The sequence below is a fragment of the Lates calcarifer genome, linkage group LG8 (genome assembly GCF_001640805.2).
Source record: "Lates calcarifer isolate ASB-BC8 linkage group LG8, TLL_Latcal_v3, whole genome shotgun sequence".
Classification (NCBI taxonomy): Eukaryota; Metazoa; Chordata; class Actinopteri; family Centropomidae; genus Lates; species Lates calcarifer.
In genome coordinates this window covers 15,910,624-15,938,448 of record NC_066840.1, presented here as the reverse complement: position 1 = coordinate 15,938,448, position 27,825 = coordinate 15,910,624, and the positions used below count along the sequence as shown (strand labels likewise).

The 27,825-nt window shown below is 40.4% G+C and overlaps 2 protein-coding genes across 3 annotated transcripts; one reads left to right on the top strand and one right to left on the bottom strand.

The window, feature by feature from the left end:
- Positions 1-10: 10 nt before the first annotated feature.
- cd40lg (CD40 ligand) lies at positions 11-4,964 on the top strand. Its single transcript, XM_018660311.2, has 4 exons — positions 11-311; positions 873-918; positions 1,028-1,117; positions 1,240-4,964. The coding sequence occupies exons 1-4, from the start codon at positions 114-116 to the stop codon at positions 1,611-1,613; spliced, it is 708 nt and encodes a 235-aa protein (XP_018515827.1). The 5' UTR covers positions 11-113; the 3' UTR covers positions 1,614-4,964.
- Positions 3,659-27,456, bottom strand: arhgef6 (Rac/Cdc42 guanine nucleotide exchange factor (GEF) 6). 2 transcript variants are annotated; one of them, XM_018660309.2, is made up of 22 exons: positions 27,151-27,456; positions 25,939-26,022; positions 23,882-23,966; positions 21,008-21,129; positions 20,627-20,831; positions 19,855-19,907; positions 19,102-19,196; positions 18,751-18,846; positions 17,792-17,914; positions 15,547-15,685; positions 15,244-15,303; positions 13,905-14,051; positions 12,548-12,634; positions 12,116-12,197; positions 11,517-11,632; positions 11,110-11,289; positions 9,842-9,862; positions 8,041-8,137; positions 7,533-7,619; positions 7,236-7,335; positions 6,949-7,003; positions 3,659-6,227 (listed from the first exon to the last, which is right to left on the bottom strand). In XM_018660309.2, exons 1-22 carry the CDS (start codon positions 27,313-27,315, stop codon positions 6,105-6,107), a joined length of 2,322 nt encoding a protein of 773 aa, XP_018515825.1. In that variant the 5' UTR covers positions 27,316-27,456; the 3' UTR covers positions 3,659-6,104. The 2 variants fall into 2 exon arrangements, with proteins under 2 accessions (XP_018515825.1, XP_018515826.1); XM_018660310.2 differs by lacking the exon at positions 9,842-9,862.
- Positions 27,457-27,825: the final 369 nt, after the last annotated feature.

Below are 27,825 nucleotides of genomic sequence, written 5' to 3'. Positions count from 1 at the left end.
GCTTCCAGGAAGTAGTGAGAGTAAAACTCAGTTGCTTGTGAGAGCAGCAGTTCATAAGTGCATGGCATGTCAGGGACGCCAGGCAACTCTACATTTCATCACTCCTCTCTACCATGATCAACACTTACCAGACCAGCCTGGCTCCTCCGCCGGTGCCTCCGCGCCTCAACAGGTCCCACCCGGTCCTCATCCCAGCTCCACTTCCATCACCAGGCCACAACAAGCCTCTCATCCGATTCTTGGTTGGTGTAGTGGTGCTGCATTTATTGCTGTCTGTTGGAGGATTCATCTATCTGTACACTGAAAAAATGGTAAATATTCTCTCTTATAGAAAAGATAATGCTAACTCTACTGTGTGTATTTTTAAAGCAATTATGCAACAATCTTCAAAGGCATTACAAGTTAAAATATTTATACTTCATATTTTTATTTATAAAGGTGATGGTTTAAAAATTATTATTTTTTAAAATCTTCAACTACTATTAAACTTAAAAATCAAGTTTAAATAAAAGAAAAGACAATTATTAAACAATTATTTCAATTTAATTTGCAAATTAACTCGCTTTTATTCTAAACCATGAAACAACTGTATGTAGCACTGCACATTAGTTTGCTCATACCAGGGTACTGAAATAGATCTGTTTAAATTCACACATCTGATCTGAAACACAGGAAATGCTCTTCAAAAAGCAGGTGAAGTGTCATATTAACAGCAGTGTCTTGTTACAAGACAAGCATTTTGTGACAATGTTTTATGAATATAGAAAGATATTTCATTAGGAATATTATACATATATAATAAGTATCATAGGAGAATCTACATGCAGCATATTGTCCTACCTGTTACTGATCTACTTTATTCATCCCTGCAGGAAAAACAATCACCACAAAATCCTCCCTCAACTGAAGGAGGAAAAGGTACATTCATGTCATTTGTTTCTTCTTGAAAGTAATCTTGTACATTAAGTTCCATACAAAAATCCAGTCTCAAAAATGTGTCTGACCAGATCTTTACTCTCTTCTCCAGCTGCCTTTCACTCGGCAGAAAAACAGGAAACTTTCTACAAAGCCTTGGCAGGCATGGTGGTTCTCTCGGAAACAGCAGATAAAGCTACATGTGAGGAATTTATGAAATTTATATATTTAGAATTTTAAAAAATGCAATCAGAAATGGCCAAAAAGTCAAGACTGATAGCATTTTCAAGAATATTGCTTTAACGTCTCCCTCTATTTCTCCAGCTGGTTATCTCCAGTGGGACACGAACCACTCAGTTCGTAGGAACATCAACTATTTCTATGGCAGTTGGTTGACCGTCCTGCAGTCTGGTGACTACTACGTCTACTCCAGGGTGACATTCTCCAAGGGTGACGCGGTGAACCCACTGACCAGCAGAATCATGCTGAGGAAGAGCAAGACAGAAAAGGAAAAGATTGTGATGCAGGCCTACTGCAGCCTGGGCAGCCACCCTGGGAAATCGTCTGGTCTGTGCACGGCCACACAGGGAGAGGTGATCAGACTGGAGAAGGGAAACCAGCTCGGTGTCTGGACAGAAAACCTTTCACTGGTGAGCTATACTGAAGGAGCCACAACCTTTGGGATGTACCAACTGTAGGACTTTTATATGAGCATGTGCACGGACCTAAGCTGAAGACTTTTTAGGTGGATGGACTTGGATATAAATCTACTGAGAACACTGTTAAATACTCTGGATCGGTAATCATTTTCATGGATTTCAGAGACAAAGACCACATTCCTAAACTATAATTTATTAAATTAGATATAATTGTGTGTTGTATTTCTGTGGTAGTATTGAGAATGGTTGTTCTGTATTTATTGATGTAAATGAGAATGTATGACTGTGAAATGAAACTTTTCTATTTAATCTAAAATATTTCTTCTCTCATCAGTTTGTCTTGCATCTACCCATTTAAGGAGAGAGTTAGAAGTAAAGGAGATACAGACATTAGACTAAAGCACCACATATTATATATTTTTAGTGTTGGATTACACCGGCATACTGTGTGCACATGCAGAATATTTTAAATAGTGTAAAAAAAAAAGATGTGTTGCCATTTTTGGTTAAAAAAAAGAAAAAAGTTTTAGTCCTAAAAATAATCAGTGTTGAGATGCTTAAGGGTCAGGGTTACCAAACAGGTTAAAAATATTCAGGTCATCATTATGAGCATAGTTAAATTTGTTGAAGACCACCAATACTCTTCTGACATAACCAAAATAATCCTCTATTTCCTACTCAAAACTCAGACTTTTATCATCATAATGTACAAAACCCACTGCATGGTGTGTTCTAGTTCAGTCTGTTCCACTATGGTTTTGAATTTCTAGGACACAGGAAACCACACGGCAAACATGCATCTTCTCATGATGTTAAGCCACAAGAAACAAGACCATTCAAGATGTAGGTTACCTCTTTAGAGGGTTAACTATCATCATTAATACCTATCATTTTGAAAGTGTATGTGTGTATTTATATACATATATATATATATATCTATGTGCATCAAACTGCTTGTGGTTTTCAGTGGTATGGGAAAGATCACCTCTGTGGGAAACAATTTCAGTGTCAGCATGTGATTATTTTAAGGACAACGCAAGTGTTTTTCTAAATCACCTACATGTTATTCTACTGCTGATAATTATCTCAAAGCAAGCTGCAGACTTTCCACTTTTGTCATATATTTTTCCCTCTTTCCAAGCAGCCATTGGTTTCCATTCATTTCCATACAGTGCATGAATCATTATTATTTTTCAGACTCTTGAAACTTGAGTTGTGTAATCCATCACAATGAACTTTTTTCATTCCTGCTCTTTACTGTTGTGCTGGTACAGTACACACAAATGACTATAGTCATTATATATTCCACAGAGTTAAGATTCACTGTGATGGATTACACTACTAAAGCAATATTTGAGTCAGTGCCATTTGATTACTATGTAAAATTGAATTTAGACCATTGGCGGCCTAAAAGGGAGGAAAAAGTATTACAAAATCTGAAACACTACAGCATGGTTTTTGATAGTTTTCAGTAATGTGAAGTATTCTGGATTTGTAGTAAATGAAAGGGGGAAAACATGAAAAATCACCTGTGTAAATACACACGTACAGTTCAGACGCTGACCTGTTTTTTTATTTAATCACTTCCTACACCATGTTCTACAGGTATGAGTTAAAAGTAACTTTAACCTGTTTGGTGACTAATACAAGGTTTTAAAAATACTGGGTGAGTAATCTAAAAAAGTTCTACCCCTCCTTGCAAGACATCAAAAGTAGAATGCAATGCAGTGCAAATCTAAAGTCAGCACTTCAGACAGTGTTTCACATGAGTAGAACAGCATGGAAAATGTGAATATCTATGGAGGTGTGTACAGATGCAGAGGCGACGCACTCTCACAGGATGTCATCTATTCTAGTCACTCCTTCCATGTAAAGGGTTTCTTGCTACCGAATCTGAATCAACCTACAAATTCCTGAACCGCACATGTGCTGAGTGCTGCATGGAAAAGCCTCACTTGGTGGATTTTCCAGTATGAATGAGGGAACACTCGGTTCATGCCGTGTGGTTCGTAAAACGGGTTTGAAATCTTTTGGAGTTTTCCATTTCTCACTTTGTGAAATTGATGTCGAAAGTTAAACTCCACTTGTTATATTAAATTTTTAATAAAAGAATGACCATACCAAACATAAAGTACAGAGTGTCTAGAAAAAAAAGCAATACAATACTTGCAACAACAATAATTGCATAGAACAACCTTTCAAAAATAATACACACAGTGGTCTGGAGACGTAATTTCAAATAAAGAAAGATGAAACCGGAGTTCAGCCCCCTCCCACCAGTAAGTGCTCACTGAGGCTATTGGGAATTGAAAACTACAGTAAGTTATACTTGATGAAAACAATTTAAAATACAGAAAAAGCAACGTTAATCTCAACAGCAAAGATATGATGAGACAGAGTCACACATCTTTACAGGTGGTGGAGTCTCTGTAAGAGAATCTGCTTGCTAACTGTATGTCCAGACAGGAACAGTGCACCTGTGCAAGAATTTACCTTGCTTTAGTGCCCTCGAGCAAGACAGCGACTCTGCTGCAGGTGTACCAGTGCTGCCTTGTACCCTACACAGTGCTCTGACCTCCCTGTAAAGAGGTGCACCAAAAACAGCACTTCCCAACAGGGGTTGTACAGTATTACAGTATTATTACATTTTGTATCATTTGTAATGAAAATTTGGACCTGGTCAGCGAAACTTGAAACAATCATCAATAGCAAGAGACTTGATTAAATAAAGGCAAATGGAACATAATGAGCAGCCTAACAGCGTGGTGGCTAAACCACATGGCCTGGCCCTTTTGGTTAATAAATTGGGTTAATTCATTCATTATTGCAGTTTATCCAAATCTGGCCAACCATGCTGGGACTAACCCAGAGGTCAGTCAGTAAAGCAGTCACTTATTGCATTTCAATAGCATCCACTGCTGCTCTGCAGTAGATAACAGTGTTGACAGTGCACACACAGCTCAACCACATGAGGAAATGTACCGCTGTGGGTCCTTGCAAAGAGGCTGCATCTTAAATAGCAAGCAGAGCCCTGTTTGTTTTTTCAGACCCGATATACGACCAATAAGCTTGAGCCATTCTCATTAAAATATTACAACTATCCATCTCCGACACTTTCAGTATAAATCACGCGTTTAGTCCCAGTCTGGTCTTAAACTCTCTTTAAGTTTATTGACCCCTTTGGGAGGCACTTAAACAGTTGAGCTCTACTCTATGCCAACAAATAAATCTCTCCGTTTATTTCCTCAGTCTGTCTCCATCAGCTCTGCGGGAACTTGCTAGGAGGCCGTAGAGGATGCACACAAAAACCTCAGACTCATTATTTAAGTCATATTTCCTCTTTTGTGATGAAAAACATGTCTATTTTCCCTTGGCCATACAAGGATATTTTTTCTGCCTTTACACATCAGTGTAGTTTAATAAAATTTCAGACAGATATAAAGGCAGCAAAACTATATCTATACGGCTAACACCACAATTAAATGCTTGGGTGAACAATAAATAAAGAGTATTTTTTAAAAATCCAAAATAAAGCCAGGCTAAATATGGTAAAATGATAATTGAATATATTTTTAGTGAGAAGAGCAGGGGTGACATTATTTGCATACTCTATAATAAATGATACATAGTTAAGCCTTTTCTATTTTATTATGCAGCTGCATCCCTGATAGCTTTGGACTATATATCTGAATATCTTGATTATCACATTTCTGATGCAGAATTCGTACTGTAGAAACACTGTACATTCATGCAGGTTTTAAATAAACAGTCAAGGGAACTGCATTTGGAAACAACTGAATGTAAGACAATGAGCTAACCTGTCTGACTTGCTTAAACGCCTACAAAACAGCCTGGAGACTCGTAATGTGAATGTCTAGGATGTTAGAAAAATGCGAATCACACATGCTCATGAAAGCTCAATAAATCCTTTTCCCCCCAGTCAGGGCCCTTGTGAGAAATAAAATATGACAATGACAAAAACGTCATGATGCGAAGAGAAGAAAATCTGTCTTGGTAACAGAAGTGCATGCATGAGAACACCCATTGGACTCGATGGCTTCAGACTCCTTTTCTATTTCCAAATGAAGCAAAAGAAGCAGCGGAGAACTTGTTTTGTCCTTGTCCAGGATTGCTCTATTTTCTGGGGAGTGTTCACAGTGCTAGTAGCCAGGAGGCAGTTATGTTTGAAACATCCCATTTTGAATCAGTCTTGGTTTAGCTGAGCTGCTTCAGTAGGAAGCATATTTGTAGTCTCATCTAGTGAGGCTGGATCAGGAAGACAGATAAGATTTCATCATAATGTCAAAATCAAGCTCCTGCACTTGAAGCGAGGGAAAACTCCAAGTATCGTCGTCAGAGAGTCCGACTCCGCTATGTGTGATTGAAATATGGAGACGCGACATAGACAGATACACAAAAACACACACACAAACACACCTGACTCTTCCTGTCCCTCTGCAAGCATGCTCTCACAAATGTACCCATACACTCACAGCCAAACTAGGATGAGGATGGCAGTAGGGGATGTGTTCAGTGGCTGCCGTCATCCCAAGCACAATCATTCTTCTGCTTGGCCAGTTTTCTGACCACTCTCTCCAGCTCTTTCCGAGACTTCTGCTCCTCCTCCAGAAACTGCTTCATCCACTTATTCTCCTGTAAAACACCCAGACAACAGCAGTATTTAACAGAATGTGTGACTCAAATATACAGGCCCTATTTAGCCTTAATAGGTTGCATAGAAACATTTAATAAATGGTTAATACTTTAATGAATATTGGCATATGGTGGCATATTGTAGTATGTTATAAAGCACTGATTAAATGTTTATCAGGGCTTATGAATGCAAAATAGGGCAAATGTAGTTGTAGTGGTAAATAATGCAGTAATAATTCATTGGTGTCATTTTATATTTGAGTTAGTTTTTTCCTCAATGAGTGTTAATTTAGTTTTGAGTACTTTTATTTCTAGTTTTCAATTATTTATACATTTTAATTTTTAGTTTTCCCTTGAAAATCTACAATTATCATCATATTTGCTGTTACTTTTGATGATAAAGTTGTTAATTGTAAATAACATTGGAAATTGTTTATTATGTATTTCTGTTAAAGAAATGAATGCCATAAACATTATCAGATTTTTTCATTTTCATGTATTGATATCTGACCTCCTCAAAAACAACAACAAAAAAAAAACAATCCTACATCTGAGTACATTCAACTGTGTCTGTAACCCACCAAAAATGTAAACAAGCACAGTCCGTTAACAAGTGGGACAGAAAGGTGTGTTGCTGACTTCAGCGACACTGTCTTCACACATTCAACACATTCAAGCACATTCAAGCACATTCAGTGCATTGGTCAAACAAAACTCGCACCTTTTTCAGTTCGTGAACCTCATCTTTCAAAGCGTACACAGCATCAACTAGGCTCCTGAAAGAGAGAAACAGAAAATAAAGCACCATTTCCTAACACATTTGTATACAAAGGTTATGCTGGCTTCAAAATCAAGGTCATTCTGTGTGAAGATTCATGCCTCAGCAGCCTGAACAGGATCAATATCATATTTCTGAATCTAATTACAGAGAAAATCAAGATCCAAACACAAATAATGACAAATTCTTTTTTTGTCACAACAAGTAAATGGAAGTAATAACATGCTTACTTTTCCTCAATAACTGTCTGCCCGTTGCTCTTCATCTCCTCCACAATGATCTTCTCTTCCTCTGGCAGAAGCACCTGAGGGATGCACTCTTTCCGCACCGCTGCATATACACACACACACACACACACACACACACACACACACACACACACACACACAAATTAATGGGAAAGCTTGATTCATGGCTGTATCAGTTGTTGAAGACATGCAATCTAGGAAGGAATTAAATTAACAATTTGTCTGTTGTCAAAAAAACCACACACACACACACACACACACACACACACACACACAAACCTGTAGTGGTCTGGTGCAGGCTGGCTCCTGTGCAGTACGCCTCAATCACCCTCAGTATCTGAGCATCCTCCTCTAGAGCGGCTGTGCCTGACAAAAGCAGAGATTGCCAATATCATAAATACACACTTGGGGGTTTCGTTGAGCAGGTGGTGTTGTGGCGTCACACATATCCCTGGGGTCTTGTAATATGCACACTCCTCTATACTATTCATGTAAAGAATGGGCTGCAGAGACCTCAGGGGTGGTTTCCAAAATGACACACTGGCTCACACAACACTACAGCACTTTTTGTCAAACCGATTTAATTCCAGTTATAGCTCAACTGTATACACGACTTTCAGTTTTATTTTCAACATGAAAACAACCGTCAATTACCATCATGACCAACAGCAGCATTAAAACCACAAAAACAACTGAAATTTGTATTTGTAAAGCAACAGAGGCCTGTATAAGGCAAGCTCTCATGCCTCCTATAAACCTTGATAAAACAGTAAAATCAAACTCCTACTTTTCCTAATTTGAACCTCGTCGTCAGAGGGCTTCCGCTCTTTCTTCCTGTTGCCCGGCAGGAACTTCTTCATGGGCCGCGGGCTCTTACTGGAGTCCTAGAGGAGCGCAAAGTGAAAATTTAGACCATCTCTCTCCTCAAACACACACACACAAACACACTGCTACACACACCTGTAAAAGCCAAGACTCCAAACCAAACAGAATGCAAGCTCACAGGGACGCGCATCCCTTATAAAACAAACAACATCAAGGAACAAAATAACCATCAACAAACAAGGCAGCAAGCACGTGGTGATGACTGTGACCAAACCACCCATGTATTCGATCTGTGCTAACGTGAATCCTGCCTGATAAAAGTTATACAAAAAGCATAAAGAAAACCAAAGATTTAATTAAATAAAATATCCACATTTTTACAGGTACCTCAGGGCAGGTCAGGGCAGAAGAATAAAATACTCAAGCTTTACCTGTGAGCTACAATGTTTACAAAGACAGGGAAAAAGGTATACATTATTCTTAAACTATATAAAACCACAATGATGTGGTTTTATGGTTTTATGAGTGGCAGACTTTCCTTTTCTCTGCTGGGTTGATTTTAGGGTGAAAACAGGTGCAATGACTGCTTTCTCGCCTGGGTACATTAAAAGCCGAGGTGTGATGAATAATTAACTTACTGAGAGTAACTGCTGACGTGCTTATACGAGTCTGACACTATGGAGTTAACTTGCAAATTATGCGCAATACTTTCTCATAATGCTTTACACCGTGTCATTTGTACCACGCCCTTGGCTGGAACGGAGAATCTCAGGGAAATACGCAATGGGTAATAAGGTAGTAAACCCTTTCACGGGGTATCCTGAAACTTAACCGCAGACTCTTTAAGAATCAGGAGGAATAACTGACTGAATCACGTCTCTCTGAACCTTTGAAGAGACTCTGGGATTCACGTCAGTGCAGCAGCAGCAGCATCAGGTGTTCTGGGGACTCAGTGGGAGGAGAGGTGGCATGAGGTGGCATGCCAAGGGCAATTCGGAGGCACGCTGCAATTTTGGTGCCGAGACTGCCTGCGTTTCACACCATCCACCTGCTTGTAATACACCGGCGATGGATTAGGCACAGCGCACACATGTTCTGTGATATTTCAAAACTGAATTATTGATTTTTATGGTCACTCCAGAGTAGAGGAAATTCACAAGATGCTTACAGACACAAGGAGTTTGCAGTTTTGTTTAACGTCACCTGGCGAAGATTGGTGTGTTTTATTGTGATGTCTAATAAATCTGTGCACCATTATGCATGGAACAGTTCCCACCAGGTTTTCCAGAGACATGAGCCCAACTTGGAAAGAGAGAGAGATTATGTGACCTATGACAGCATATTTGGGCTGCTGATTATTCAAATGTGACATTTGCAAATACATTTAGGGATGAATGACAGTAGATTTGACTGCACTTTGCATTCTGTGTCTAGATTTCCAAAATAGCAACACTAGTACAAGTTACTATTTTTTTTTTTAGATGAGAAAGTTTTTTTTTTGGTGAGTGGCGCTTTGACTCACTACAGGGAATGAGAGAGAGAGAAAAAAATGCAGACACGCAGGGCCACAGAAAACAGGAAACCAACAGTTGACAATGAGGGAGGAGTGAAGCAAACAGAGCAATGGCATGCTAGCTCAACACTGGGGCAAACACACACGCACACGCACACACAGGCAACCCTATTCGACCCCCCACCCCCACAACCCAACCCACATCCTTACCCACACACACGGATAGAAACACAGTGTAATCTACCCTTACCTTCATGATATAAGACATCCTCTACAGAAGGCAAGAGGGAGAAAGAGAGAAAAAGGGGAAATGTGCATGAAAAATACGATGAGAGAAGGATGTGATAGAGAGTTAATGGTGAACATTTTTACACCCACTCTGCCATTCACCTATTCTTTGTCTATGCAGCCTAAAGTGATTATTTAATGTAAAAAAACAAAACAAAAAAAACTTAAAAAATAAACAAAGACGTGGAGAAATGGGGAAACTGGCAGCAAGAAGGTTATGCATTCAGAGGACTATGCATGCAATCTCTGCATGGCAGAGAAAAAAGACCCAGCTAGCTGCAAGCCTATTTTATTCTCACATTGACAAGAATGAGTTTATATATAGAGTTTATATACAAGTATATTTAGTATTAAAGCGTATCGAGGCTGTATATATATATATATATATATATACATCTCAACACATCACCAGACTGTGGGAGACCCTGAAAACTGAAAGTTTTAAAGTGCTGACTGATAACTACTGTATGTGAAAACTTGTGCCTCCCACGAGGATGACAGAGAGAGCGTTGTCACTCTCACCGAAGACAAGTGGCTCATAAGCAGTGGTTCAACTCAGTCCCAGTCACAGACTTGGTGATCTTGCTGCTGTTACTGGAATGAACTTCCTCAGAAAAACAGCATAACCTCTGATGTTTCGGGCAGTAGCTTCAAATCTGTCCTATCTGCTGTATAATCAATAATGTTATACTAATATTTGCTGCTGCTGACTTCCACAGTCACCGTATGCTTTATCTAGCTGGCCCACGCTTTGTTCAAAGCGCTAATCTGTATGTGGGAAGCGTTTTCCTGTTGTTATCACAGTGCAATACAAGGCTTTAAGAGCCTGTGACCACATAGAGTTGAAGTTATTGTAAACATGTCAAATGTCACCAGGGAGTGGTTAATAAAGGTTTGTTTCTTTGATGAGCAGCACAGTTACTGTGTGATTGGACAACTCAATCTATTCTCATCTAATGAGAGTACTTTTACCTGCTGAATAGGTGTCAATTAATGGATTAAAGGTATGTGAGCATGTCAATTGTACTTGTGTGTTTGGTGGAAACCTTTGCGTAAAACAGAAAACTGGAGGGTTGAATAAAGTAGAGATAGAAAAAGAAACAGAGGGGGACTTGTAGAGAAGGGGGACTTCTTGTGGTTTCTGAGTAACAATTTACTGTTTGACTGCTTTTGCTGAGATGCATATCAAGTTTGTGTGGGTTTGTCTGCGCTGTCTCTTCAACGTCCTACCTCTTTGTAGCCCAGGGCAGCGGAGGGTTTGAGGGGAGGTGCGGGACGCAGACAGCTGAGAGACCAGGGCTTGCTGATCTTTGGCGGCTCCAGGGGGCCACGGCTGATGGCGCTGAGGCTGCCCAGGTGGGACAGGTGAGTAGGGGTGCCGACCATGCTCAGTGGCTTTCCTTCTACAGTCTATGTGGGACACGCAAAGGAGAGAAGACAAGCAAGTATGTGACAATCATATATGCAGTGATATGTGCAGTGAAAGAGGAGTGTCATGTTTATCACTTTAGAGTGAGAATCTCTTCAAAAGGTTTTTCACACTTCAGCATGGTGTAGGGTTTATTGTTAGTACTGTTTTGACTTTACACTGTATATGTGTGAGAGAGAGAGTGTGTGTGTGTGTGATGTGTCCTGACCTTTGAGATGGTGCCTGCAGGGCTACCTCCTTTGGAGAAGGGCTGAAGGTGCTCCAGCCACTCCTGCAGCTCCTGAGGACTACTGCAGAACACTGTAATACGATCGATCATACTTCCTGCAACACACGCACAAACACACTTCCTTCAGTGAAAGTTACATACGGCTGACAAGAGTCAACACATAGCAAAACCACAAAAATAGAGATCTGGCAATTATGTCAGTCTATTTCAGCAATTTAGTATTTCACGCTGTGTGGCTGTAGCACTGTTTATCTGTTAATGCTTTCTCTCATTTCATGTGTGCAGTAGACTGCTCTCTTAGAAAAAATAGGGCAAATCTATTACATTTTTATTAACTATGTACAGACACCAGCATGAATATTTTACCGGGAGAGGGGCTACCTCGGCGGCTAGTACAAACTGAAATTTTCAGAGCACTGTCCTATGAATTAGTTAGTTGAGGTTGAAGCAACAACTCTTTTGAAGTCACAGTCCCGCAGCTGGTCTGAGGTTCAACTCATTCTACTGTATTACTGCTGTATCCTCAGCTAAACTAATGAAGATGGGTTATATATTTCTCCAGAGCTTCAGATGCAAACCTGTGATTTCAAAGGCATAGTGGGCAGTGTCTGCATCCTCTACATGTCTTGTTACTGTGGTGCCTGTCAGTGGCAGTTTTCCCTGAATGAGACAAAGAAAGGGAGAGGACATAAGACATCATGTATGTAGCCATGGTATGTTGTTATCACCTGAAATTCATGGAATAAGATGGAATTATGTGCGCATAAAAATGATAAGTGGTATTCTCACTCAAACTTTTAGTGGTATCTATCCATGCAGATAGTTGTTCAAATATTAAGAGTTGCTATTAAATCCTTTAAATTACTGCAAATGAAATTCCATTCATCACCATTTCACTGGGGAAGCAACAGAAATCTTGGACAAAACCCTGTGCTTCACTAGATTCCACTGGAGGTAAATTGAGGATCATATTAAGGATTAATGTAGGGGACATATACACTGTAGCTCACCTGATAAATAAAGCCACTCATTCGGGGACTGGCAGAGAGCATTACCAACACATTAGGGAAAAGCATTAAATAGCGCTCCTCTTTTTCCTGTAAGAGAGAAACAAGAAAGACTTGGTTGCAATGTGACCTTTTAGTTTAGGCTGCAACTAGTTAGTCTCCTTCACTGACAGGAATGTGGCTGCAGCCGCACCTGTTCATCATATTGCTCATCAAAAACCAAATGTGTGCCAGTTTATTTTGCACCCACTGATGCGAAACCAACATTAAAGCTCACACTGGCATATTTTAGCTCCAGGTAGCAACTAGTTACCAGTTTAGCAAAGCTGTTGTTGTTTTACATGAATGGAAACCGAGATGAGTTAACAAGAAAGGTTGAGTTATGAAACAAGTACGGTGACCGATCTGGTGGTTGGAAAGCGGTTGGCAGTGATTATAACAGGGTGAATCCAAGTCTATATATTGGGCTTTCTTCCAACCACCAACTCAAAGTCGACCCCTACACAGAAACCACACAAAAAGAGGAGTTGGCTTCTCAGTCTGCAAATGGCCTACATGGGTTTCTGTTTTGACACTTGTGTGGGGATACTGAAGTAGCAACGAAGGAGGGCGGTCTTGAACACACGATTTACAGACACATGGAACCCTGTCACACATTTAGAAACATTTCTTTTAAATAATGACACACTGCCGGGTTAGCCCGTAATAGTGAGACTTCGCGTTAGTCAAACACATCTGGAACACTTCACCTAAAGGTGACGTTCACACTTCCTCTATGTGCTTACCTGCATCAAAAACAACATGCATTCTAAATCCAGTAAAAAATATGAAATATAAAATGAACCAATATAAAACATTTTTGATGGATGACTAAGTCACATGGGGGGAATCACGAAAGGGAAAAACTCTGTTTTATTTATCTTTATTGTACTTTTCTTTAACTAAAGAAAGCCAATGCAGCAGTTTAGATAGTGGGGTAAATTTGAAGACAGTTATGACAATTGTGTGTCACCACAGGAAAGATACCCAGTCCGCTTAACTGAGAAACAGATATGATCATTTTAAGGTTTCAAGAAAAGACTGGTTAAACTATACCAAAGAATTCAGAAGATGAGAAAAGACGCACACAGAACTGTTTGTGCATTCTAAGGCAAATTTTGTGCCCAGTAAAGCAGTAAATCCTTTGACAGTTTTCTCCCTAAGATGCCTAGCTCTCCTCTTTGACTGAATGGAACCCACAGGACTCTAATCTTCATGTCTCACTAGGACTGCCAACTCCTACCAATTAGATGGCAAAAAAAGGACTACTGATGCTAGCTCTGGTCACCCAGCACTGCGTCAAACCAGAAACGTCTCTCACCTCACTGGACCCATTTTTCACGTGGACCTGGGACATGTAGGCTACGTGACCCAGACTCTTCATGCTGTCCCCCTCCCAGCCCCGCACTGGTTCCGACAAGATCTGGAGCTCCAGGTTTTTGCGCTTCCGCAGTTCCTGGCACTGCGTCTAAACACGCATGTGGACACATACAAAATATGTATATACATCAGCATATGAACATGACACATTATTTCATAATTCACTGAAACAGTTAGATTCCCAGGGCTGCTTTGGACAAATATTATTATTCATATCAATTTGCAGATTTCTGGATTCAAAGACTTTCAGTCCAAAACCCATAATGTCAAAACTGTGACACCTACTCTTGTGGTTACGTGACTTTTAGAAATACTGAAGAATCAACAGCAGGGGATTTTCGACCACCATAGGTATGGCTTCAGAAAATGTAACTGTTTACTTCCAATATTTATTGTCAATGTAATTTCTATGTGTTTTTTCTTTTACTTCTTTCTCAAAGGTATAAGGAGTAACCTGAAACATAAAAAAGTACATTTTCAGGTGCTAAGCAGGGGTTCTCCCTCTTCAAGCAGGAAAAATGACAATGCAACATCTGCCATTTTCCACTGCGCATTATACAAGAAAGGATGCAAAAAAAGGTTCAGTATATAGAGCACTGCAGAGAGGTAACTAGCATTTCTTGGTGTCTGCCCACCCAACCACACATTCAAAACACACAAACACAAAAACTGGAGACTTGCAAATTACAATTGTCAGTGGCGCGTGAATGCTTTTTTTTCCCCCACTTTCCTGTGCGGCTCTGTTGAAGAAACACGTGTGACTCACCTTATGTATTCTTACAAAGAACTCAGCGCTATACTGGGGAAATTGTGTCTCAGAATAATGTTCGCTCAAGTGCAATGCGGTTGCTCATTTCAAATCCAACTCCTCTAAGATGGCATTTCAGTTCACACCCACAATAGGAACAACCTTATCACTTAACATGCAGCAGAGAACACATACACCAAAAAAAAGAAAGAAAAAAAAAAGCTCAGGCACATTCATTAAGCTGTGCTTGATTGTGAAGTACTACGACAAAGAGGGTGACATCATCAACACAAAGCAGTGTCTTGAAATTTGCTGGGGGACAAAAATTAATAAATGAACAAAAACAAGAAATCCAGAAAATCCTGCAGTCCAGTAATTGAAAATTGACATGAGAGGCTTACAGGTTGTTTGACTGAGGCTTGTTCTGTGCTGATAAAAAAAGAGGAGGCCTAATCCTTCCTGGAGACGAGCAAAGATTATATAGGTTAAGGCTCATTTAAGTATGAAGAGCCCTCTGAATTTCCACACTTACCACTAGGCTCCTAAATGCAGCTGTTGCCTTTACAATGTCAGTGTAGTCTGGGTGGGCTTCCTGTGGTGGAAATGAACAACACATTAAATCATACACAGCAGCTCAAATCGGGCCGCTGCCCCCTAAATCTTAAGGCAAGGAAAGTGTGAATACTAGATATCCTGTGATATAGAAAGGAAGTCAGAGACTTGAAGACAAAGACCCATTCACAGGGTTCTTAGCTTTCCATTTATATACACTGTCAGATTTTAGTGGTCAGTTCTTTGTTTATTTCAGTATATATTTAGGCATTTCATCCTGTACCTCCACATGTCTCTCCAGCTCCTGCAGCAGGGTCGGGTACTTGTCGAACCTCATGAAGGGCTTACTGAGACTGGAGGTCAGGGTCAGGATCCCTGGAGCACTTGCTCCCTGGCTCTCCATGAACTTGTCTAGTTCCTCACTGTTAAAACACACACAAACACACACTTTTAATGCACAGCTCTGGGTAATGATTTTTTATTTATGATTTTAGATTTTTTTTCAACAGGAATACAGAGTACAGAGCACTCTGATAGGTCATGGCTCAAAGACACTTCAAAAGATGCAGATTTCTGATGACAGGAGAATTCAATGGTACCATAAAACCTTTAATGCGATCACAAGAATTTAATCATTTTATTGCATTACTGCTTGGAATAAATTGAATCTAATTCAACATTAATTATTGCACAATGTTATCTGTGTGGGTTGAGTTGAAAAAAAAACTGCTAAATATTTATTTGAAAAATGCACACTTTAATTATATACTATATTTATTCACTATGTATAGCGCATAGCAGGAAACCACATCATCATATACTGTATATTGATTATACGCCCTTCTGTGATACAGAGTTAAGAATAGTAACAGGATGTATATAAAAGAAAATGACAGGACTACTCTTTTCAGTATTTAACAATAGACAGAGTTGCAGTTTGGCTTTTAACAGCAGATAGCAGCAGTCGACCTTAACTGCCAGGGAAAAGAAGGGGTCTGCATCAAATAGACCCCCATAATTTCATATAATCCCACCTTTGTCAGAAAGTTAGAGCTAAAATACAAAACAGCTTTGTGGCAACATGTTGCTATATACTCGATTCATTTCCATGGTACAGTATTAAAATAATATCTTTGATATGATACCTATTAAATAAAATCAATCACTTTCTAATGAGTTGTGGAGAGTGGGTTTCATACTGTATGTAACCACTTTGTCTCCATTTATGTGTCATTGCTGCAAAAAACACCAACACTGTGATCATATATCAGATCTGTGGTCAATGTGTAAAAAGACCACTTGCAACTCTGATGGTGTTAAGAAAGTTAGAAAGATGTAAATTAGTCAGCAATTTGTTTTTTTTGCAATTTGCCAAAACAAATGCAACATGTTCACTTCACTGCAAACTTGCCAACTTGCTTCGACAGATTCAGAACTTAAATCATACAGTATCCTGGAGCAGCACTACCTGGTAACATTGAGTAAATGTGAATGTTACAAAGAAGGGTTCTTTCTACTGAAACGCAAATGTGCTTACTGTGAAAAAGCGCCTTGCTTGCCTGTCACCGTAACCACAACTATACATCCTGTCAACAGACAGTTGGCTTCTTCCTGTGTGTAATTCAACTTAACCTGCACCTCCCAGTGTAGAACCTGCCGAGCCGCTTCTACATTACTCAAGCCTGTATCGTTTAAACTGCACCATGACCATTTTGCCATTTCACAGTGACTGTGATCTGTGCAATGCAGATTCATAACAGCAGTTCCCACTCAATGAGAATTATATATATTAATGAGAAATGGAGTGAAGGAAACTCAGCACACAAGAACTTGGTGCAGCTACTCAGTCAGTTCAGTCTCTTGATTTACAGATGGGAAGCCTGACACCTTGTGGCTAAAAGTTAAAATACAACTTATCAGCAGAAAACAACATGCAGTAGTCCTAGAAATACCACAACGGTGACCCATGACAATTTTTCTCAGCTTTATAAAAGAAATTTTTTTGGCCTTTGACATTACAGGGAGCACCAGTTGAGTTTGATCAAATATTGATTTTCTCTTCTCAGACTGTTAAATATTAATAATTTTTAAGAGCCTCAAGACTATGCAGACGTCACAAGAAAAAAGCTAAAATAAGAGTTCAAAGGCTCATTTCCTAGTGAGGAAATCAATTCATGACCTGTTCAATTCATAACATCAGATAAGATAAGATAATCCTTTATTAGTCCCACAATGGTTCAATTTACATTGTGGGACTAATAAAGGATTATCTTATCTTATCTTATGAATTCAACGGGTCATGATCATCTTGTGACTCTTTGTGGGAATCCCAAACCCTCGGGTGGGAACCAGTGGATAATTGTTTGAAAGACTAGTACAAAGTTGTAGACCTCATCAGATGAGTGAGTCTAGAACCATGAGGGACATTTAAGTCAATAAAAAACAATTAAAAAAATGCAGGACTGTGAGCCCCGAAAGTTACACTACATTAATCAAAGTCGTTGTGATGAGACAGAGGGGCTACAGACCTGTGGTCAGTGAGGATGCAGACAGCTGAAGGGTGGCTGGAACAGTAAGCCAGGTACAGAGTCTTGATCTGACACATCAGGTTTAAATAGCAGCCTGCCACTCGCTGCTGGCCCTCTGGGACTCTGCAAAGTCGGAGATATGGGGACAAGGTCACAGAGGTAGAAAGAGTGAAGAAAATGAAATAGGGTGGGGAAATGACACAGAGGTATGGAAAAAGATCAAGAGTTTGTAATGATGACATAATGTATCATTTCCAAATAACTGATAAGCTACCGTTATTCAGGCTGTCTATAAGATCTATCCTGCCAAAGACGTTTTTACTGACAAGGAGCATATAAGACTGTTCTTGCATTTTTTGAAAACCCTGTACTACACTGTACACACCTCACATTCCTGCAGGCCTTTTTCAAAAGTATACCATGCCTTCTTAGATGTATGAACATATTTTCCTTCCCCTGAAGGCAGACATTTGTTTCCAGCAGTTTTGGAACTCAAGAGTTTCTCAACCAGTGCATGAATGCACCTGAGGACTTTTTCAAATCGATATGTGCAAAGATAGCAACTTTGATAAATGTATACTGGGTTTCATACTCACTATCATAAATTGCTTATTTAAAACAATATATCAGTTTTTGCAAGTTGACATTTGCTTCATAGAGAAGTGAAAAGGAAGAGATGCTTGGGAGGAAGGAAGTGATTGCAAAAATATAATCAAGCATGGTATGCTTTGCAGAGCACTGTATAGTCTGTATGTATAGTTTGTGTACAGTGTAGTAAATGAGCTAAAAAATAAATGAAATCTAAAACTGTCTTCTGAAGGCACTTGAGTATGTCTTACAGAAGAAGCACAGGAGAGTGTACACTGTGGTCCAAACACTGACATAGCTCTAACTGAAGTCGAATATAACTGATCAAACTATAAAGGTTTTCATGGAGGTCCGTGTCCAGCATGACTTACTTGGTGCAGTCTTCCAAAGCCACACATAGTCCTTGCTGGAAGGTGAGGATCTCCTCCAGGTTTCCACACAGGGTGGCGCTGTCAGCACTGCTCAGCCTGAATACAAACACATTTAGCTTAATTTGAGGCAACAATGACTGTACTGCAACATGCACAACAAAAGAATACAATATTGACACATTTCTGAAAACCTTTATTTCTTATGTAGTGTAGTAGAAATTAAGACAGTGAAATTCAAGAATTTTTGGTTCATCCAATCAACCCAGAGATTTTCCTGGTAATCCACACTGCCCTCTGCCTTAACTTGTGCCCATTAATGGATCTGTCACGTTTTCTCGTCATTGCCCTTACTTGTCACTGGCTTGCAAGGGTCGTAGGTAACAGCTCAGCACTGTATGTAATTCTTTGACAAACTCCCGCTCATGTTCCAAGATGTCCTGTACCACCTGCAAAAGCAACACAATCAGCAGCATGCTTCATGTTAATGTTGTCAGACTCCAGGAAAACACAGTACTTCCAGAATGTAAAATCTGCTTTATAATACAGAAAATGTCTGAAAATCTGGGTGTTTTTTTGGTCTTTACTGGTCCACAGTACTACATCGACACTTTATTTTTAGTTCACTTAAACAGTGAGAAGACAGTCATACAGAGGCAACAGAGTGTGATTTGAAAAGGAGAAGTTACTTATCTGTTGAGTTAAAAATGAGACAACACAACGAGACTGATAAGGGCATACTGATTAGAGGGTCATAAAGCATTTGTGACAGACATAAATAATAGAACAATGAACTAGAATCCAGAGCTCATCTCATTTTGTTTTACTAACAGAGTGATATATGATAATAATGACTGAGCAAATAACATGATGTCAAATGTATGATGTCCTTACTGCTGTGTTTGATCAGGACAAATCACTCAGTATTTATTAATAGTAACCAAACCTGCATTTTGACCACCATACATACTGTATATATAACAGACACAGAACATACAAAAAAAACCCAGCTAGAGTTCGATCTGTATGAACAAACAGGTCTTGTTAATGTAAGCTAACTGACAGAGAATAGCACACAGAAAAAACCATCTGAGAATTCACACTCACCACACTGTAGTAGTTCTTGGTCAGTGGAGTTCCTTTAGGAGACACTGGCTTCTCTGTAGAGGAGATAAGTAATTGTATATAAGGACTGTCACGTTCCTCAGAACTAACTCATAATAATCAGAAAAAAGATTTTTTTTAAAGATTATACTAAACATTCGGGTAATAACAAGAAACTCATCGATCAATTTGACATTTTATGATCATTTCTTAAAGAGAATATTTGGTAAATGGTTCACACTAGTCACTGAATACAACAGATAAAAATCTTTTTTTCAGACTAAAAATACAAAAGACAAATACATTTTTTAAATGGTGGATAATATTAGTGAAAAAAAATTCTCTGTCCACATGTTGCAATGTATTTAATGGCCTCAGAGCCGCCGCTGTCTACAACACTGGGGGCACATTATTATGACCTCCTCCACTGTCACCATGTTTATCACTGGCATGTGAGTATGTGGGCACTGACGGTTACATCATTTGAAACAGACGCATCTTAATGAGACCTCAGCATTCCTGTCTCATATTCTCTCCTGCACATACACATTTCATTCACAGTTAATAAGTGTTTATGATACGTGTTGAAACACAAATAATGTCAAAAAAATCAAGTGGTCATATATCTATTTTGCAGGACATTTTTCATCATAAAATTTCTTGCCACTGCACCATAATATCTACTATAGCAAGATCATTACACTTCCAAAATAAGGTGTTAAATAGCACCATCAAACTCATGAATTCAGGGTCCTTATTGAGTGGCCCAACTCACCGCAGGGTTTGACCTCCCGGACGTAGTTACTGGGAAACCAGCCTGTCTTGCCGTTGAGAGTTCCCTCCCACCATCCTCCCTCCTCCTGCCGCGTCACAAGGATCAATTCACCTTTACTGAAGGACAGCTCATCCTCGTTATTCTGTTTGAAGTTGAAGCGAGCCTTCACCATCAGCTGCCCACCTCCGCCGTTCTCAGACATCTCCTGGTTAGAGTGGATGTCAGCAAACTCAAATGTCATGGAGTGTGTACTAAATGATCTGACAAATTAAATGCAAACAATGTACAAAATGGGGAAAGCTTCAAGCACGAGAAGTGAGAAGAAAGCAGAAACACAAACAGAAAGACAGAAAATGTAGATATAAAGAAAAGAGACCATACCACTGATTTGGATTGTCTGCGCAGAGAGCCTTTGGATTTGGCAGAGGAGAGTGTGTGTGAAGACGTCGACTGACTAGGAGAGGGGGCGCCAGACTGCGGACATGACCTCTCAGCAGCACAGTCTATGGACACACACAGGGGAAATATGAAGCTTCTGTTATTTCGGTTGAACTGGCATTTGAACTTCTCCTTGAAAACACGCACCCATATACACAGCATCATCAGCATCATCAGCATCATCATCATCATCATCATCACAGTTGACGCAGGTGCACATACTTTGGGGGATGACAACTTGATGATAATTCATGCGAGTATGGTCCGTTCACTCTGCACAGCCTCAGGACAGTGAACATGTGCACACACGGGCACACACATTTACAATGCCAGATAGAAATCATCTGATTTAACCAAAACTGGCAAAGCGCTCCAAAAAAAAGATCAAGCAGCTGCAAAAAGGAAGGCAACATGCTGCTTATAGATTATTATATAAATATGTCTGAGCGGTCGCTCATTCAGTCTGTGTGTTATTTAACATAATTTCCTCCAGCGCTGCCTCTTATCCGACATGCAGTCTAGAGGGTGACTTGTGGAGAGACAAAAATCTAAATCAAATTTATGTTACAAACCCTCTACAGTGTCATCGCTGAGCCACTGCAGCAGAGGAGCAGTGATTTAAGGTCAGTAGCTGCCAGCTGTCCTGCAGTGTGTGAGTGCAATCCTTGAGATGCACTGACGGAGGTAGCAATTTTGTTGCCAGTGCTCACTTGAAAAGTGACACATGGCAGCCCTGCAGCCTCTTACAGGCTAACGAGCAGGAACACACCCACTGAAGGCTCCCTCTCAAATGCCAACTGGATGCCAGCCAGGTCAACTGTCTAATCCTATTGAAAATTACAGGAGAATAAAAAAATAATGAGCGTGCTGCCATTAGCCTTAGTAACCTTTAATTCAGATCCAATAAGGAGTTCAGCTCAGAGGCTATAAAGTTGACAAACGCTTTGGTGCACTTTCACTTACAGGCAGTAAAAAGTGCTATGGTAACACTTTTTGTGTGATTTTGTTTTATCAGCATATCATCTGGAATCTATGTAATGTATGTTAAGATGGGAAGACTGCTGGAAAGTCCCTACTGCCTTCCATATGCTGAGACGTCAGGGTGCATCGCACTGAGGCATGGCTGATACAGTGAAAATGACACAGAAGGCAGCGGGACAGTCCACATGTACTGCTTGGTGGGACTCATGGATCCCACATGCCACTCCCCACACACACACACACAGAGAATCCTAACAAGCCCGTCTGTCAGCTAAGCTCTGTGGTTACCGCTGTTATTTCTGTGCGCAAGCAATGTTCAAAGCATTTACCCTAAACAAACAAACGCTGAGCGCAGAAACTCGTGGGGCAGGGGAAAAATAAGGCCTGGTTGAGGAACATGAAAAAAAAACAAAAAACAGAGAGGTCCTCTTGTGTTTGATCGCATCAGCTAACTTGTGACTAATCCACTTCAAATCAACTTCACTTCTGAAGATGGGAGCAACAGCTGCTGGGCACAGACAGCCTATAAAAGATTTGCATATCAAGCAGAGCCCAGCACCAGCAGTGGCTTTTGCTCCACATCTCACATTGTGGCATGCATCCTCTCCTCCATTTATGTGCACTCAAGAGATTGATCATGCATTAACAAAGTGATGGCAAGTGTAACAAATCACAAAAGGAATTAAGATGCAGCAGGTAACGTCATGTAGTGTGGAAACAATTAGCCGATTCACTGATGGATCAAAACACTGAAAGTGGATTCACAATAATTTTGATGGGGAATTAATCATTTAAAGTCATTTATCAAGCAAAAAATGCCAAACATTTCCTGCTGATAGCCTCTAAATTGTGATGATTTTGGGCCTTTGTCTGTTTTACATAACTGTAAATCGAATATCTGGATTCAGACAAAAAGGCTCTGGCAAACTGCAGTGGTCTATTTTCACAACACTCTGACATCTATAGACTGGTCAGTTCATCTGAAACATAATCAGCAGAATAATCAACCATGGAAATAATCATTAGCCACAGCCCTAATATCATAATCCATCTTCACTGTCATCTAGGTGCATATCCTGTTACTCTGTTTACATACGGGAATGTCACACAAACACATGTTCTCAAATAGCCTGGAACATTATGCATCTATTATAAAGCATGCAGAGGTGGCAGATTGGTCTAAAAATGCTGACTGAATAATTCTATGGCTGCTGGGTCTCAGGCAGCTGCAAGCTGGAAACTAGGGGGAGGAACTGGTATTACCTCTTCAGTGCCCCCACACAAGGACTCTCGAGCAAAGCAATTAGCCCTAAACTGCTGTGGGGCTGCTGCACTGCGAACCATTTTATGCTGTGTCCTTATTGAGGAAATGTACTTGAGCGGGGGTGGTGGTGGTGTATGTGTGTCTGAAATGCATACACTCACACATACAGTATATTCAGTCACATAAGGCATTTTGCGTCACACTGGAGCTTAATTTGAATGTTCAAATAAAATCGACAAAGATGGCTATTATTCATAGCGTATCAGGCTATGGATGCACATGAGTAAATATGGCACCCAGCATGACACAAACACACACTGCCATGCCAGCTGCCCATGGGCAACACACCCAATCATGATTTGGAATGGCTGCGTGGACAAAAGTGAAAAATGCAAAACCACCATCATAGCATACAGATGAGGAAAAAGACCAGCTAGCCACTACTAATATGTAGCTTCACACACTGTTTACTCATGACAGGCACATTTATGGGGACTGACATTTACTACAAGTGTAAATACTATCAAGCAGTCCGCAGTTTGGGGAATAGGAAGTACAGAGAAAGCTCTTACCTTGTGTGGCAAAGTTGACCGCCAGCAAAGTGGTCAGTACTTTGCCAAAATTCTCGCCAGTGTATAACCACTCTGGTTCAAACCCCTGGATGGAGGAGGAAAAGAGAAGATGCTATCAGACCCAAAAAATAAAAAAATGAATCAAAAAATCCCCAAACCATCTGTCCATACAAACTGGAATGCATCAGATGTGGCAGAAGAGAACGTCAAAATTACAACTTTTTCCACTGATTGCACTGATCTAAGTAATGCTTGCTAAGTGCACACAGACAGAGTGAGAGAGAGAAAGAGAGAGAGAGAGAGAGTCATTCCAGGCTGCAACACAAACAATAGAAAGAAACACACACACAATGAAATACACACAGGGTTTTGAAAAAAAAAAAGCCTATAACAAGACCGAGATAAAAACTGACATGTTGAGCATGACCCATATTTTGTGACTTAGTGGTTTGTAATAAAACAGACAGTGCCAGACTCATTTGCGATTCATAGATGCTCACACACTCACACTGCTCGCTCGCTCACTCTGTCTCAGACAGCTATCTTCTTTCCTCCAGCGTGTAAGGTTTCACATTTTAAATAAAACATCTTAAATATAGAGTTTGAGTAGTACAGCCTTGGTCATGAGTTGTGTATGACCTCATTCAGAGTTAAAGCAGGTGTGACCACTACATCTTTAGGTATGGGACCAGCCTTAGGGCTCTACTTGATTACCAGAATTTACTCATTTTGCTTTTCATCTTGTAAAAAAAATGGTGAGGATACAATGTTAGCTTTATGCATAATGATTTTTGCACCACTGGTTTTAAAGATAGAAAAGACTGGAAAAATCCATTTGCACTGATAAAACAAAATGAAAGCGTGAATGGGTCTTACATCACCGTATTGACCTCGATCAGAAACAACTGTTGTCAGGACTGAGACCTTGACCGTGGTTAGGGTAAGCAGTTTTGATGACACGTGTTATGAATACATGTTACTCTAAATGACTGTTGTCGTGTATAAAATCAGAGCAGACAAATCATCTCATGCAGTTAATAACACAGCAAAAAAAAAATCTGAGGCCTGGAGCAGTAATTGGTGCTTCCTCTTTCTGCATCTCAGGGCAGAAGTGAAAGCAGTATGACTGCTCTCTTTGTGCAGTCACAGGACAAGCAGTCACTATTTGCTGTGGCAAAAGAAAAAGAAAGAAAAAGTTCCCTAACCATGATCACATCACTGACCAAAGGATGGGCAGGGCTCACTGTAACGCCACAGACATCCCCTGGCTGATACATTTGACAGTGACTCTCCAAAAAACCTCTGCCCAAGAGTTACTGGCTGGCCACAAAAGGTCTAATTATGGGCTAAGGCAGGGATGATGGATAAAAGCAAAGGGGACCTCCCAGACATAACAAGCCAGCTGGGCAGAACTACTGAGCCACTTGACTTTGCAGTGAGCCAGGCTTGCTGACTCAATTAGTTGTTTAAAGAAACCAACTGATGTGATTCAAGACCAGAAAAGATTATTTATAAAGCTGGAGGAAAAAACTGCTGTCCAGTTGTGGCAGTCACAAACAGGCTGGTGCAGAGACAGAGAAAACTCCCAACATCTGCAAATGATTTGACCCTTTCTAATAGAAGGGACATGTTTTTAGCAATACAGGTCTGCAGTGTATGCCCATAGGGAATTTATTAACTTGCAACAAAACAAAAATCAAGGCACTGCAGCGTGAAAGAGAAATGGCATTTTATTGGAAGTAAACACTGTTGAAACCTAAGTTGTGCCCATTTAGGCCAACAGTTCCCCTCTGATCTGGTCAGTGGGAGTGACTGACAGCATGCCTGTTAATGTGGCTCACTCCACATGGACGTGTGAGGAAAACATATGCCAAGCAGGGTAAGCTGGGTCACAACACAAGCATGAAGAATGTGCGTTTAAGTCTCCTCCGTGAACTGCAGTGGGCTAAGAGGGATAAGTAAGGAGATAATGACAGAGAAAGATCAGCCCGTGTCAAAACACACCGTAAGGTTTGGTGCATGAAACTTGACAGACAACACACTTGAATTCAACTTACCTCCACTTTCAAGGATGAGCATCCTCTTAAAAACTCCCTGATGTTGGAAATGCAGTCGGCTTCAGTCCTCGGATCCTGGCAATACTGAGCACACACACACAGACGAAATAAATATATAAACAAATACCTCGGTTTAGTCTATGAGATAGACATCTGACACAAGCACTTCGCTAACGCTCCGGACCGACGCTACTGTCCTTCTAGTTACATGTAAAAGCGCATAAAGTAACACAATCGTAGTAATCCGAATGAGGTAACCCGCAGTTTGACAAAATAACTGTGGATTCTTCCTGTGTCTCCTTCATGCACACATAACCATAAACGCCACAGAAAACGTCAAAGTAACCAGATTTAAGCAAAACATCCGCTCACTTTTTCAACTTTCAAAATAAAATCCCTTTTAACCTCCGCGTTCCAACGGTTAAAAATATATATTGAAGGGCAAATGAGACTTGTCGCTGCTTGTAATAAAAGCCCAACCATTTATTTTAAGAGAAATGTATGACAGTCGGGAGAACGAGCAACAAACTAAGCAGAAAAGTAAAGCACGCAAGAGAGAAGTTACTACTTCCGGTTTTATTCTCGTTGTTTCCACTTACATTGACGCCGCTTTCTGAAAGAGGAGGTCGCATCGGGAAGAGCCGAGTCTTTCAGGAGGAAGTGACGAACCGTCTTTGCAACTGTTATTTATCATGATCAACTTTTGTAATCTTGACAACTAAACATATGCGATTCACGTTGACTGTGTTTCTCGAGTTATAAATAAAAAAAGTTGTTTTAAACACTGCGAGTGTAGTTGAAATCCCCCTCCCTGCTCCACCTCCCCTGTACGGCCTGTGGTCATGTTTCACGCTCTCTTGCTACTCAGTTTGTCCTGCTTTTGGTGGGTGTTCACACCGACTCGCTCGTGTCAAGAATGCGGAACATTTTTGCTTCGCTCCACAGGAAACCACATCTTGATATCTCGCATCTGAAAAGTCGCTAAAATGCACCTTTAATTCGATGCACAAAGCGCCTCGCGCGGAACGACAACATCAAAAAAAACTTACGCGACCCCGAGTACCGCGAGCTACAGGGGGAAAAAATGAAAGGCCTGCTGCAGGGAGAAGTTCTTGTCGGTATCACTTTCATCAAACCCCTCCCTTCCTTACAACCAGAGCGGTTGATCGCTCGCCATTTGTTGACTTAAGTTAACTTAAATCAGCTACTCACCTTGGGAGTGAAGCCAGGTATGAGCCGCTCCGTGAGCTTGCACAGGACGACCCCATCCTTGAGCGATGTTTTCAAAAACTCCTCCGGGTCCGCTATATTCTTCTTAGGCGAGCTGAGCACTCCTAGTGATATCAACCACGTTACAGTCTGCTCCTCTGGATTCATAGCTCCACAAAATGATCATTGCCTAAGCACGCATTGCTAAAAAAAATAAATAAATAAAAAACTGGCGGCCTGTTCCGTATCAATATGCAACTCACATCCGCACTTCTGCTACAAGTTTAAAAAAAAAAAAAAAAAAAAGAGGCGGTGGGGGGAAGGACGACGCTGTTTCTACACGCAAAACTGATGATCACCCCTACTGGCAAATAGGCACCTCAACAATAGACAGGAGTCTCTTTTTTCCCTGCGTGAAGTAGCACATGCTGGCAGAGGGCATTTTTCTCTTATATTATATTACAAGTTAAACCGCAGCGTGGATCAGAAAACACCACCAGAGACCTGATATCTGTTGTGCATCACATATTTTTCAAGAAAAATATGCACCTACTGTACTCTGGATATGTGATCAGTGGGACCTGACATGGGAGTCTGCTGACATTCGATGTGACACTAGCATGGAAACCCATGCTATTATGCTGACTGTATATTTACAGAAGGCAATCACATGATCTA